The sequence below is a fragment of the Antennarius striatus genome, chromosome 5 (assembly GCF_040054535.1).
Source record: "Antennarius striatus isolate MH-2024 chromosome 5, ASM4005453v1, whole genome shotgun sequence".
Lineage (NCBI taxonomy): Eukaryota > Metazoa > Chordata > Actinopteri > Lophiiformes > Antennariidae > Antennarius > Antennarius striatus.
The window spans coordinates 16,166,625-16,181,959 of record NC_090780.1 but is presented as its reverse complement, the minus strand read 5'-3'; the positions used below and the strand labels follow the sequence as shown (position 1 = coordinate 16,181,959).

The 15,335-nt window shown below is 43.6% G+C and overlaps 1 protein-coding gene across 3 annotated transcripts in view; it reads left to right on the top strand.

Annotated features, from left to right (window-relative positions):
- Positions 1 to 15,335, top strand: part of foxp4 (forkhead box P4) — a 94,979-nt gene that overhangs the window by 20,998 nt on the left and 58,646 nt on the right. For all 3 annotated transcript variants that reach the window (XM_068314821.1, XM_068314820.1, XM_068314819.1), the window contains exon 2: positions 11,679 to 11,858. In XM_068314821.1, the coding sequence (XP_068170922.1) occupies positions 11,688 to 11,858 (171 nt within the window). In that variant the 5' untranslated portion in view covers positions 11,679 to 11,687. The remainder of the gene's footprint in view (positions 1 to 11,678; positions 11,859 to 15,335) is intronic.

The window sequence follows — 15,335 nt, the reverse complement described above, 5'->3', positions numbered from 1 at the left end:
CATCTGGCTGTAGCCTCTCCCGGTCCATCATTTCAAAATGCAGGTTGTTTGTTTGGGTTAGCCCTTACAAACACACTATTAGGCCTGCCCTCTGCACTGAGGACTATTCCTGGCTCTGGCCTCAGTTTAGCTCAGGCCTGCTGCCTGGCTCACTGGAGGTCCCTGTAGGCAAACCTCAGTCCTACCAGAACCCTGGAGGATCTGAACCACAGCGCACTGCTCAGCCACCGCAGAGAAACTCTAGCCTGCTTCAACCAGGCTTGCCCCACAGTGAGCCTTAAATGCCAGCTGGATGGCTTTAGCACAACTTTTCCCCTTTACCCTCAGCTCACTGTGATGAAACAAGTCCACCTTCTGTGCAAACAAACAGGTATGGGCAAGGAAAAGACCAGGGCAGCAGTATTTGGGAATGAGAGATAGAAAAAGGAAAAGAAAGGGAGAGTGAGAGGCAGCAGAGAGAGGGAGAAAACAACAAAGATGGTTAGGACAAAAGCAGTATTGTATCATTGAAATGACTTGTGAGTTGAAAGCCTTAAACGTCCTCCCCAGAGCCAGGTCATAAAGCCCAGAGATGGGCTTGGCAGCTGAAGCCAGACCCAGACAGGCCTGGCAGTCGAGCCCAGAGAGCTTCCAGTAACAGGAGATGTAAAAATCAATTTGCCGTGAAAAAGGTAAACAATCGGAAATGACAAATACGCAGGTTCTTTCCATTGCTCTTTTTTCATCTCTTGCTATTTTCACAGTTATTAAAGTAGACAAATGCAGGGGCGAGAAGGATGACTCGCTGGAACTCATGCGGTGAGGGATCCCAGCAACGTTCAAGGGGGTGGGGGGGCGAAAGAGAAAGGGATTTTCCCCCACCCCTTCACTCTTTTTCACTACCTGAACCAGTCAAGCTGGATTTTTAAAGTCGGCATCTGAAACACATGCATTCCACATTAGGGCGAATTGTTGTGATCACATGAAAATGCACACATGAGGATAAGACAGCGGCGCTGATTAAAGAGGTGGAGGTCAGTGCAACCATGTGGATGGATAAACGATTGAGGGACAGGGGGATGACAGTTAGAGAGATTGAGGAGAGAAGGGGACTGAATCCTTGGGGGCCTGTTTGGGTGTAAGAGGCCCTCAGGGGCCCCATTGGAGACCTCCATTAGGCAAACGATCTGAGCCTAGGGGAGCCGGTACGGTGGAGGGCCTTTCGAGGCAGGATCCAGTCTGTTTAGCAGCAGTTTGTCTGAATTGCTCATAGCATTGATCCAGTGTTGGGCTGCAGCCATAGGAAAGCTCTTTGCAGCTGAATAGGCCGGGCAGCAGCGTATCGATAAGACGTGAGGGGACAAATGGAGGGCCCTGCACCCTGTTGGTCACTTGGCTAAGACAGACAGATCTTGTTCGATACACAAACTCTTATGGCATGTTAAGTCCAATCCATACATGTGTTTGCGTGACCACGGCCGCAGATCCATACGCGCATGGGATGTGTGTGTGTGTGTGTGTGTGTGTGTGTGCGTGTGTGCACAGCGATTTTGTGTCTCACCACAGTTTAATCCTCTTTGCTTTCTCCACTCGTCCTTCTCTGATGAACAGATCTGCAGTGACTGGCTGGGAAAAAAAAAAGAACAGAGGAAGAAAGAACAAGTGAGAAAACAAACATGTTTCCCAGGCCCCAATTAGCCCACTTTTATTGCCCCTAGATATGTTCTCCCCCACCACACACACACACACACACACACACACACACACACACACACACACACACACACACACACACACACACACACACACACGCACACACTCTCCTTCTCACAGCCTCCACTCTCTATTAGAAGGCTGCTCACACAAAATGCTTCACATTATTGAGGGTGCTTAAACATCAGCAACAAATATAAAAGGTGGCCCGGAGGAGACGGCGGCAGCGCAGGGAGGCAGCGAAGAAGAGCGAGAGAGAGAAGAGTTACTTTTGTCCGTCAGTTTGAAGTATGGGTTTTTAAGATTCTGACAGGGATTTCGTTTGAATAAGCGTGTTTTTGTGTGTACGTGTGTGTGTGTATGGTCAACTTTGCCCCCGCAAGGTCAGCCGCGCCGTACGAGACGTGTTTGCTGCGGTTTTTGTGTTTGTAAAATATCAGTCCTGCAATGCCCACAAAACAAAAAACGGTTTGAACCCTTTGCGCTGAAGGCATCAATTCTTAATGAGATAATGACACGCTAAGATGCTCACAGCAGCAGCTCTGTTTACAGACCAACACAAAACCACAAACAAGACACAGGCATGCCGGGCTCTTCATTACTCTTTACTTTTCCCACTCTAAACATTCTCGTCTCGCTATTACTGCTCCCTGCTTTATACACCACTTCTTGCATGGATTTGAAACTTTGTGGGAATAACAGGTGGGAAACATCTTGATAGTGCACCGTGGTGTGTGTGTGTGTGTGTGCGCAATGTGTCCGTCTGACAGACACACACATATGCAGTAATGAGTCAGGCGCTATAATGTGGCTGCGGACCAGATTCCCTTATAAGAGAAGAATGTTGTCTATGGCATCCAGAGTTTTCCACTGGAATCACACATTCATCCCGTCTGTTTCCTGCCCTTGGGCCTTCCTCTCGGCATGAACAGATGAGGAGAGGGAACCCTCTGTCTCCCTCTCCTTTTCCCCTGCTCTTCCCATCCGGGCCTCCCTCACCACATGCTTTTTCTCAACCCTTTCACCCTTCCATCACTTAGGGTCAATTGACATAGGTTCTTTTTTCTCTTCCTTTTTGTCGGATCGTGCTAGTTTGGTTCTGGAGTGACACAAGCACATGACTCACCAAGTGAGTCAGACCAATTAAGGCTTATTGCGTAGGAAATGGCTGTAGATTAGGAGGAGAGGTGTCTTTCTGGTATTTGTACAGGAACACACACCCAGACACACACACACACACACATGCACACGTATAGCTGAGTAAGAAAAAATACATCTGGAACTCAGTCTAGCTGTGGAGCAACTTTAAACAAACCAAGACAGAAGTTTAAAAATTTGCATTCAAATACTTTAACCTTGAAATCTCCCCTTGCCAAGGCACCAACTCCCTCTTTTTTTTCATCTGTTAAATGTTTGAGTGTTTGATAGTTTGAGGTCTATAGCAGAACCCACCCGGGAATTAATGTCATTCATATGCCCTGCGGAAATTACTTTTGAAATGCATATAATCTAAAACATGCAAATGAGGCTGACTTTGTGCACCCTGTTTAATATGAATTATCATTTTCTGAATACCTATTATTACTGCGTACATTTCTCCAATTATATTGTTCTTTTTTTGTCACTTTTGCATAAGGACACATATGTGCACATCAAGAGCAGTAGGAACACGCACATGCGCTTGCCCGGTCACATGTGTGTATGCACACACGCGCACGCACGCAAGCACGCACACACACAGCAAAATGTCTTTGTGATGGGTGTATTTTAATGAGGAGTAATAAGGATGGTAATGACCCAGTCCACTTCTCTCTTTCTCACTCTGTCTTTGTTACTCCTTCTCTGCTCCATACAAAAAAAAAAGCTTAAATGCACAAATTTGCCAGTCGAAAAGTCCTTAAACAGCAAATTAAAATAACAAGGCAGGAAATACATATGTTGCTCATCCAATTTTCATTAGCTGAGTGAAATATTGATGTGCTTTAAAAGTGAACAGTGCATGTTTAGTTAGTCTTCTTTTTCTCTTCTGGTGATAGAGCGCTGTTATTAATGTCCTTGTCCAAGAGGCAGACTTTTTTTTTTCTTTCTTCTTCTAAATTGAATTGAAGGCATCCCTTTTTCAAACGAAATACTCTATTAATTTATTTATGCTGAACCATAAATTATTCTATTAATATTAGCATGTTCCAAATTAGTATGACTTCTCTCAATATTCCTTCTACTTCTATTAATTAGCATGCTTGTCACTATAACAAAGATTTTTCTTTCTCTGATAAATTATAAAAGAGACATTTTTTAATACAATGAGTACTGCCTTAGAAATTATTAATATTTTAGTTGTGGTCTGTGAGACAAAAGTAAGGAGTAAAGAGCAAGAAGAACAGAAAACTAACAATTACATGGAATACATTAGAGATTGTCATTGGCATGCAACAGTGTTAATTTTCATTTAATTCTTGTGTGTGTGTGTGTGTGTGTGTGTGTGTGTGTGTGTGTGTGTGTGTGTGTGTGTGTGTGTGTGTGTGTGTGTGTGTGTGTGCGCGCGCGCCCATATGGAATGTTGAGGGATATTATCTTGTTTTAGCACTTTTGGATAGGACAGGGTGTGAATTAATTACCTCTGAAACAGCTTGGACCAAGTTCAAAAGTACTAAAATTCAATTAATTTGAAAAGTGGACATGCTATCATTTTCTCCGCAGTAAGTCTCCTTTAAAGTCTGGCCTGTTTTTGCTGTGGACTTATTCAATTATATTTGATTAAACCCGCTCTGATCCAATCTATTAATTAACTAGGAAATGCAAAGGGCCCAACTTGAAAGCTGATGTATAAAATTATATCATGTCCACTTTCATATATATTTATATTTTTTACACCATTTTTAAAATCCATTGTAAGCCTTTCTTTATTTTTTTATTATACATCACTGCTGCCCATTTGGAAATAGCATTAAATTTATTCTCTTTCTTCATTACTATCTAAAGTCTGACTGTAAAAGAAATTAGGTTTCACTGAATGGCAACAAATTTAACTTCTGAAAATATTCTCCCATTTATTGCAAAAAAAAAAAAAGGTATATATATATTTTCCATGTAATTAAAGTTAGGAAGTTCAGCGTATGAAGCGATTTATTGTTGGAGTATTCGGGTCGACTCACATGAACTGAAGGATATTCCTTGTTTTATGTGCTTAATAGGACTAAGCAGTCCAGTATTGTTGTCGGGTCGCATACCCCTGCTGAGGCATACAAAATTAATTTTGTTCACCATGTCAACCTGCTTTTTTGGTAAATGGTGCGCTGAGGGTCAAACAGATCAAATTCACCACAAGACACACCTGTTTAGCAAGTCAGAAATTTAAATCTGTTCTTAAGTCACAGTTTACTCGTCTATTTCACCATTTCATGTCATTTGTCCATTCTCGACTTCTGTCTCTCCCAAAATCTGTTTTCTACTATTATTTTTCTCCCCCCCCCCCACCCTCCTCCCGCTTCCCAGTGAAGGTCATTCTAATAAAGAGCTCTCACAGGACAGAGCTGCTAATTGCTCTGTGGCGGTCTAGCTGGTTTCAGATCCAAATAAAGGCACATCACCTTTTCCTAAGCTGCTCTCTCCCTCCTATTCTCTGTTCCACCGTGTTAAATACAATCTGACTATTCGGACTGTCATAACCTGACGTGAGCCTCCCTTACCTCTCAGGACAGAGGGGGGAGATGAAGTGGAAAGCAGAGATATTTCATTCTTATGGTCACAGGATGCGTTTCAGCTGGCACAAGCGCACGCGCATTCGGACACGTCTTCAAGCTTTACCTCTTTTGGAATGTAGAACCCGTGATTTTAGCTCAGATAAATGAGGTGTGCATGATGTCCGCTCCTTCTACAAATATTTGTGTGTGTGTGTGTGTGTGTGTGTGTGTGTGTGTGTGTGTGTGTGTGTCTGTGTCTGTGTATCTTTGTGTCTGTCTCCAGTTCTTCGAACAGACAACAGTGTGCGAGCTGGTAAATCACTTACTGCACTCTAAAGGAAGGGTCGAGGTGAAGGCAGGAGTGTATGTTTGCCCCGGTCATACACACACATGGAGCGATCTCATCGGTGCGGAATGCGGTGTGTGTTTACCTATGGCTCCAAAACCCACCTGACCGAGGGAGGCTAATCTTTATGGGCTCTGTAAACAGGGACTTTGTCTTCTGAGAACTGCAGGCAGTCAAGCGGACGTGCAATTCGTAAATGAACATGCGCACAGGTGTGCATGGGAGAGAGGCGGCAGCGGGGCGGGGGGGGGGGGGATCATAAGATGACAGGTTTAATACTCAACATACAGGAAATGCACAGAGAGGCTGGCATGCACCTGCAGAGACAACCCTCACACACTCACTGAGATGCTCATTCAAACTAACGCCATGTGGCAGACAGCACAAGTAGAAGAATTACTCATGTTTAAATAGCAGGGGTTTTCTTATCGCCTCCGCTCTGACACCCTCTGTTCTTCTCTCCACTCCAATAACGCCGTCATCTTCATTTGTCGGCTGCACAGCGTGTTGGAGATCAGACTGTAGGCCGGCAAACCAGCCAGCAAGTAGAAGATGTTGGCCCACATCTGACTGACTATCTGTCTCTGGGATAATGGAGATCACCTGTTAGCACTGGAGCAGGGCCAGGGCAGCTACAGACATCTAGCATTAGCCCTCTGCTCTTAGCCAACCTGTTAGCTCTGGCTGGTAGCCAGCATAGCCTGAGGTGGTGATGTTAGCAGCTAGCTTTAGCTGTGCTGTGGAAGACTACCTGGAGATCCACCTGCAGATCTGGATCGGATGTGGTGGAGGCCAGCTGCTGAGCAAACAGCTAAACCTTGACAGCAAAGCAATGTCCTGTGTTTTCTTTTTTAATGTGTGGTCATTTGAGAGAGGATATGTGTGTTATTTTTTTCAGTTTTACTTGGACTTCATTCACTTTCAATTTCAGTTTGTAGACACTGGCACAGAACTGCCACGCAAATACCCCTCCTACCCCACCTACACCTCTTCGTCTCCTCCTGTCCTTTTTTGTCTTCTGGAGGGCAACAAAAAATGGATATAAAAAGCAAACCGTCATATTTAGTTGTGTATATGTTTTAAATTAAGCTTACATCACAGTTTTTCGTACATTATCTCATCCGAACCCCCCCACCTCTACCCCGCAAAAAAAAAATCTAAATCATTGAAATTACATAAATTGCTTCGTTCCTCTGCCAAAAGTCTTCAAAGTGAGATAATATAAATATTATCTAATTTTGGGGGAAATAATTCACTGCTGTGACTTAGCTTGAAGAAACCTTTACACAAAGTAAATAGTAATTAATTTAATTGCATTTAATATAGATATAGTGTCATGCCATTCTTAAAATCAACATGTCTTGTCATGCAAAAGAAAGGCTCATTAAGTTGAAGTTATATATGACTGTATGCACAGAAATATAAGGTGCTTTAGACTGTAGCAGATTTTTTTTTTAAAGTTTTTGTTTTTCATTTTACTCTGTGTGGGTTTTTTTTTTTTTTTTTTTTTGGTTTCTGTCAAACATAAATCTAATGAGTGATAAATGGAGACAGGAGAGCCCAGACCTGATAGTTGGGTTTGTTCGTAGGCTCAGGGAAGAAAGAAGATTCCCTCTGGGCCAGCGTGTCTGTTTGCTAAGTGAAGAAGTCTTTGCCAACTTGCAGAGAGAGAGTATAAGAATTAAGGTCTTAGGTTATTGTTTACTGAGTTTGGATATAACTGTATGGCAAAGTTCATGTTCTTGTCAAAGCATAGAAATAAAATATCTTTAGACAGTCATTCTTTTTAGACACAAATCCCAAAGCCGCTTCACTCACAGTAAATAGGTCATTCACTGGACAGTGTGTCCAGGGTAATTTCTCTTTTGTGCATGTGTTTTTTGGTTATTGAGAGTCAGATATATTGAAATAAATCCCCTATGGGTGTAACAGCTAAAGCAAATATTTTATGATCCACACGGCTATACTGGTGAACAAAGGCTCCTCTGAATTCTGTTTCCTGATTACAAAACAGGTTAGTGCTCCAATTCTTCAGATTTCTGTCTCCGGGAAAGGTGTTTCTCATGTTCACAAATATTGATTGAACTATCAAAGTTCATAAAAATAACCTACGTGGATTCTATTTCAGGGTGAAAATCTTTAATGTTTTCCAGGGCTGAACCTGCCACTAGTTACTAGGCATAACCAGAGGGAGAAAGTCAACATGCAGGAAGTAGGAGAAAGACGGATAATTCAGTCAGATAAAAGTGGATAGATGATGGAGTGTAGATACTGGCATAGACATTTTTTCCTTTACCCCCTCCCTTCTTCTTCCTCTCCCTCCCACCCTTATTCCCTCAGTTCTTTGCCTAATAAGCAGCGTTCCTGCAAGCTGATGCAAGGCGGAGGAAACAGAACAGGCGTTCTGGGACCGCTGGAAATATTCCCACATGAGGCATAACATGATAAAGACTTATTATCTCGCTAAGCTGCTGTAAACACAGATGCACACATAAATACACAAGGCACACAACTTTCTGTCTCGCAAACAAACACACAGACACACATTCACAGTTTGTAAAGCTGGCCCGCCTTTACTTTTCTGACGAGCTGTGACCAGGAGGAATCTGACAGGGACAATCCCCTCCAACAAAGCTTGAGAGTCAGCAGTTGTGACCCAGTACTGTGGGCAATCAGTGTGGCCTGTTTGAACTCCACACACACACACACACACACACACACACACACACACACACACACACACACACACACACACACACACACACACACACACACACACACACACACACACACACACACACACACACAGAGTAGCAGAAAGGTGCTGAAGGAGAATACTGATGGTTAGTAGTGTAAAAGTTTTTGGGGACATCTGAACAAGCCAACTTGTTGAGACAGGACTCATCCGAGCTCCTCTCCCCTCGTCAATCACACCAGGTGCAGAGATAAACGCATGCGCCCGGCGTTGGCTGTGAGCTAATCCATTACAGTAAAAGGGTACGTGTCAGCTTCTTAGACAAACACTTGTGGATACACCAGTCATCAGAAAACATGTTGAGTCCCATTTTGCTCCTTCTCTTCTCCATCCCAATTAGGGCAAAGGCGGCCTTTTATTCCCCTCTCCCCCAAACACATTCTTTATCTCTCTGATCTGCGCTCCTCCCGCCCTTCCTCGGTCCCCTCGGGGTAGTGGGAATATCTCTCCCATTGCGCTCTCAGGTCAGGGGTTCAGGTGGAGGGGGTCTGAGCATGTAGAGTGAGAAAGAGACACAGAGAAAGAGTAAGTAGCGGGTTGAGGCAGGCCTCTGCACGGGCTGCTCCTCTTCGCTGCCAGAAACACTTATACTTAGAGCAGTGTGTGTGTGTGTGTGTGTGTGTGTGTGTGTGTGTGTGTGTGTGTGTGTGTGTGTGTGTGTGTGTGTGTGTGTGTGTGTGTGTGTGTGTGTGTGTGTGTCTGTATCATAGCCCTAATCAGAGACTTCAGGGTAGATTTATACCCCTGCCTTTTTTCCGACCTCCATTACACTAGCTTATATACACCCATTACAGGATATGACAGAGTACACACCCTTTAGACGAGCATACCATACCGCTTGTGTGTGTGTGTGTGTGTGTGTGTGTATGAAAGAGAGAGAGAGAGAGAGAGAGAGAGAGAAAGGGCATGTGCTCCCACCTTTACACACTCCCTATTTTCCCATTAGTTCCTTGTCCACCTGCAAGCTCTATCTCTCTGTCTGTCTTTATCTCTCTTCCCCTCATTGCTAATAAGGTCAATGAGGAAGAGTAAGAAGCAGATGGCTGTACAGTACATTACAGCACAGCACAGTACGGTGTGGGCTAGATAGCAGGCCAGTGATTCATGCTTAGTGAGATGTGTGATGATGTGAGGAGTTTCCAGCGCACTTCAAAGTCTCTGGACTGAAGAGCGGGATCTGTTGATCACTTTGCACGATGCCTTGCTCCATAATATTACCTCAGGGAGCAGTTTGACCTACCAAGGGTCCAGACGAAGGCAGGAGGAAATGGAGGGAAGGGGGAGAATGAAGATGGGAGAATGTGCTGGGAAAAAGAATGAGGCTGGAGATTAAGTGACTAGCTTTAAATGTCGCAATAACGCTCGACTTCTTCCTTTTAAGTTCACAGGTGGATGAGCAAGAAATATACCTGAGTGCGACTTGAGGTTTTCCAATGTGTCATAAGAAAAGTTTTGAACTGGTGTAGTTCTAAAAGTTTCAGGTTTCACTCAAATAAAATTCTAAAAATACATTTGAGAAAACAAGTCACTCTGTACTTTACCATCTGCTGCTCTGTGGGTCAAGAGAAAAAAAATTGTCCCCAAAATGCATATTTTCAAATTTAACTTCAGCACAATCCAGCTATACAGATTTCGCCTTGAGATGGATTTCTCTTAAAGCATCCCAGTACAATAGGAGTTTATGGGATTTTACTTGTGCATTGAAAAACATCCTTTGAAAAACTCAACTTAAATGTATATTTTTAAAAGAAGATATGCAGAACACAACCAAAACTTTCTTTTGCGTTCAGTAAAGCAAAGTCCGTATCTGTTCTGTACACAACAAAATACTTTATGTAGAACAGATAACCACTTGTATCCTGTAACAAGCGCACACACACACGCACACATACACACACACACACACACACACACACACACACACACACATCACAAACACGTTCAAGCCCTCAACAAGCATTTGGTTGCATTCCATTCACCGTGCCACCAGCACACTGACACTCACCTGCTGTCAGTATCTGAGAGAAAATAAATGCATGCATACACATACAGACACCGACGTGCACACACACACACACACACACACACACACACACACACACACACACACACACACACACACACACACACACACACACACACACACATACACACACACACACTTTTCACAGAGCTTCACCTGCTCTTGCCTCAGAGGAAAAGAAAAGTGAATCTCTCTCATGAAATGTCTTTTCTTGTTTCCCCAGAAGGCATCTGTTGTATGCCTTTAAAAAAAAGCCCCGCATACTCTCACACAAAACAGATGCACACAGACCCACACAGTCAGTGGATATAATGCCTGGATGGCGTTTTGTGTACCCTCTCCAGGTTGCTGAACTAAAAGCATCAGAACTTTCCCCTTAAAACTACACGCGGCAGTGTGTGTTAATTTCTAAAACTGGATGAGGCAGAAAGACGAGATTGAGCATGTCATTAGGAGTTCACAGCCTACATGCTCGTATGATGGTTTGTTTTGTTTTGTGCTCGCTGCCTTGTGTGTGTTCTGCACACGTCCGTGTATGTGTGTGTCTCTGTCTCCTTTCTCCCACGCTCTGGCTCCTAACGATGGCAAATGCTCCTGTGTGTTTGCGAGGAGTTGTTTCTCAAAAAACAACAACACATCTAGGAATGGTTCGTTTTGTCAGATTTTGTGGAAGGAACACGCTCTAATTAGGGAGGCCCTATGAAGGTGCATCAAACGGATCGCTGTCAAAGACCAACCTGCTCATGGCTCTCTTTCAGCATACGCATGCCACCTCTGATTATTGGGGAAATGTCTGTGTTATTTAACAATATAGCAGAGTATTAACAGCCTTGTCAGTTTAGATTTGCTGCATGTCTTATCCTAATCCGTTCATACGCTCCCAGACACACATTTACATGAAGACAAAAACGTGACTGCTTCAGGTGTGGCTTTTGTGACCACTTGCACATGTTTGTGTGTGGGAGGTTTGTGACCAGCAGCCTCCTTTCCACAAATTACACGTGCACCTAGATGCATGCAGGTAAACAGTCACAATTACACAATTCACTTCTCTATCTCTGTCTGCATTTACTTTAGTTTCCTGACTTGTTTGTTCAGACAGATGGGAGAAAGTTCTGCTCAAACTGTCCGGGTCACTTTTGTTCAATCTCTGTTTTCTTGTCCCCCCACCACCGTCAGGTGCCAGTGATGATGGTGGAATCAGCCTCTGAGACCATTCGAACAACACCATCCAACCAGAACGGAGTCAGCAGCCTCACCAGCCAATCAGATGGAGGGGGAGGTAGAGAGGGCGGTTCCAATGGAGACACCAATGGAGAGATCAGCCCAGTTGACTTACTGCACCTGCAGCAGCAACAGGTGTGTGCTTATATGAGCGTGTGTGCATGCATTGGGATCGCATTTATGATCTACCTATATGCTCTCTTTTGAGAACTGTTTTGCAACACCTCCCTCTTGTGCAATTCATATACATATATATTCTACACGTCTCATTGTCTAGAACAGAATGTACACACCAGGCCATTATATAATGTACAGATGTGACAACATCCAGTCGACAAATATTGTCAGCTCTGCATGTGCAAATGGTGAAAAGCCCTGACAGGTTGGCTTGTCTCTGCTTTAATTATGTGTTGGTCGTCATGTGCCAGTGAATTCCACTGGGACAAAGTTCACCAGAATCACTTTTACACAGGTTTTCACTGATATTATTAAATGTAACTGGTTGGAATAAAAGTATACACTGTTAATACACACACACACACACACACACACACATCATTATATATCTCTCATATATATATATATATATATATATATGTCAATCACATTGCATTTACATATATTTGTATGTGTGCGTATATGTATAGATATCAATAGACCTATAGACCAGGAGTAGAGACACTCAGGCGTGTGTATGTGGCAAAGTCGGTACTATTTTTTTTTCTGATCCATGAAGTGGTGTTTGTGTGTGTTTGACACGTCCGCGTAGTGTGTCTCCAGTTATTATATTTGTCTTGCCTCCTCTGTGTCAGTCATACACACACATAAATGCACACAGACACACATATATCACACACATACACACAACACACACGCACGCACGCACACACACACACACACATACACACACATATTGACCACTGTGTCAAATGGAATTTCCAAGCTTCCCGGAACTTCTTGGATGAAATTCTACATTTTTATTTCTCATTCCCCTCAAAAAAATCCACATAGCTCTTTTTTGATTGCTCTCTGAAGGATGCAGGCATCCACACACATGCGCGCGCGAACACACACACACACACACACACACACACACACACACACACACACACACACACACACACAGAAAGAGAGTGTTTTTAAAAATGTTTTTTCTTCACCCATTCCTTACTATACTGATAATTAATCCAACAGAGGAATGCCACTGAGTGTTGTCATCTAACGATGGAAAGACATTGGGTCATGTTTTCAGTCATTAATGTCACATTTGCTGCAACTGATAAAAAGATCAGCAGAGAGGATATTTTCCTATATGCATCGCCTATATAAGGATTTAAGTCTTTATTTATACCTGTTGCTGTTGTTCAGTGCATGTGCATGTGTTTAGGGTTCCGTTTGTATATCTTACATCACAGAGGGTCAGTGTGGTTTCTGGCCTCTCTAACACCAGCTGAGCTTCTGGTCGAGGACACCCAAGGGAAAGAAAATTAGGGTTTCCTCCCTGCAGCTAAAATTGTTCCCCCTAATTCTAATAATGAAGCCTTAGGTGAATGAAGAACACTCAAGACCCTTCACTCCTGTCCTGATCTCACTCCTCCCTCCTCTGACTGCATCCTCACCCTGCTTCCTCAGCAACCATCATCTGAGGACGGACACACACACACACATGCACGCAAACACACACATAGTGATGCACAACGCACATGCATAAACACCAAACCTGCAGCTCATACAAAGCAGGTCTTTATTCTCTTGGACGTGTCTCTGCTCCCTATGTTTTTGCACCTGTATGTGTGTATATGTGTGTATATCTGTGTGCATGCTGGTATTTCCTCTCTTGAGCGGGCTACCAACCACAGGCATACCTCCCTCTCTCTTTCCATCTTTTTCTCTTCCTCTCTCTCACTGTACTTTTTCACTCCATCCACTGAAAGACAAGCACAACCTTTCCTCCAGATCCCAACCCAGGCCTTCCAGTAACTGTTAAGTCATAGAATAAATTGGTAAATGTACATCTATTATTACTATTATTCAGTATGTCATTTGTAGATTTAGATTTTTTCGTTCAGACTTGTTGATCAGAGTTTTTGTGAGGTGTATCCTTCCTTTGTTTTGCTTGTGTGTCTGATTGCTGTACAGTAGCTGGTAGGTTTTACAGTTACAGTTTTTCTGCGTTGAATGGATTTTTTTTTGCTGATTTGTCTCAACTTCATGATTCAAAAATTATTTTTAAAATTTTACCTTTCTGTAAAGCACAGTTCTTATATTTGATAAATTTTCTGATCACACAACTGGAGTTAATCACATTTTGATTTACCATCTTTGAGGATATTTCATATTTAATGAACACCACTTACGAACTCAATATTGTCAGTCTGACACTGATCACCTGTCAGCATTGTTTAAAAACCTGCTCTCATGCTTCAACCTGAAATCTTGGATATACTTTCTCGTCCTGCTCTTGTTTCTGTCTCCTCCACGCTTGAGTCTCTCACCTGAAGGTGTAGTGCAGACTAGTGTTGGTGCTTAAGCTCCAGCGCCGGTGTGCACTGGAGCAGAAAAGACACACACACACAGAACTCCTGACAGTGCGGAGAACACAAAGCCGTCTTTTCCTTGGGCCCCTTGGGAACCTGAGAGAAATCACAGTCATCTCTAGCTATGAAACCCCTCCACTGGCCTCTCTCTGGCTTCTGTCTCTTTCTCTATGGCTCCACCTTTCTCTGATTCTCCTCTCGACAGACAGATAGATAGACAGACAGGTAGACAACGGAGGTAAAGGAAGGCCAAAGAAGCAGCACATTGGGGATGGGTGGGGGTTCATTGGTGGGGTGGTAGAGGAGGAATAGAGGGATGAGGGAGGGGTGTAATGCTGAGACGTGTCAGAAAAGGGCGCCTGGGCCTCCCTGTGGAATGTGGCCTGTCTGCCTCCCCAGAAACAACAGAACAGGAGAGAGAGGGAAGGGAGAGGAAAGAAAGGGAAGAGGGGTGAAGAAGAGATCTGCTCCATCATTGAGGGGGTTGGGAGGGGAAAGAGCAATGGAGGAGAGAGGGGGGACAGAGGAAAAACAAAGAATTAGAGGTGGGATAGGTGGAAAAGTGAGAGCGCGGTGGAGAGTGTGTGGCAGCCTGTTGATGGGCTGCACATGAGTGTAGACGTGAAATGGTGCATAGCAGAGGAGAAATGTAATAAGGATAAATAAAAAACAAACCTCAAAGTGTGTGTGTGTCTGTGTGCAGAGGGCGCTCTGATGAGAACCAGGTGTCTTTAGCTCTTTTCTTTATGTCTCTCATCCATCAGATTTCTCTTGTTTGTTCTTTCTTCTTTGCAGGTGTGATTGTGCACTTTTTGCACCATAACTCCCCTCCCGTCTCTCCTCTACCCTCCCCATTTTCCACCTTCTCCTTTCTCCTTGACCTTCATGTTCAATTATTTGCTTCTGCTACTACGGCTGCTGTAGTAGTCATGGCTGGTGATGATGGGAACAGAGGAGGTGAAAGTAAGAGGGAGCGGAGAAAAGAGAAAAGGTCCTGTTTCCTCTCAGTAGTACCACTCACTGGTGGTTTTAGCAGAACCAGCCCAGGAAGTTTTCCTCTCTTTCTTTATCTTTT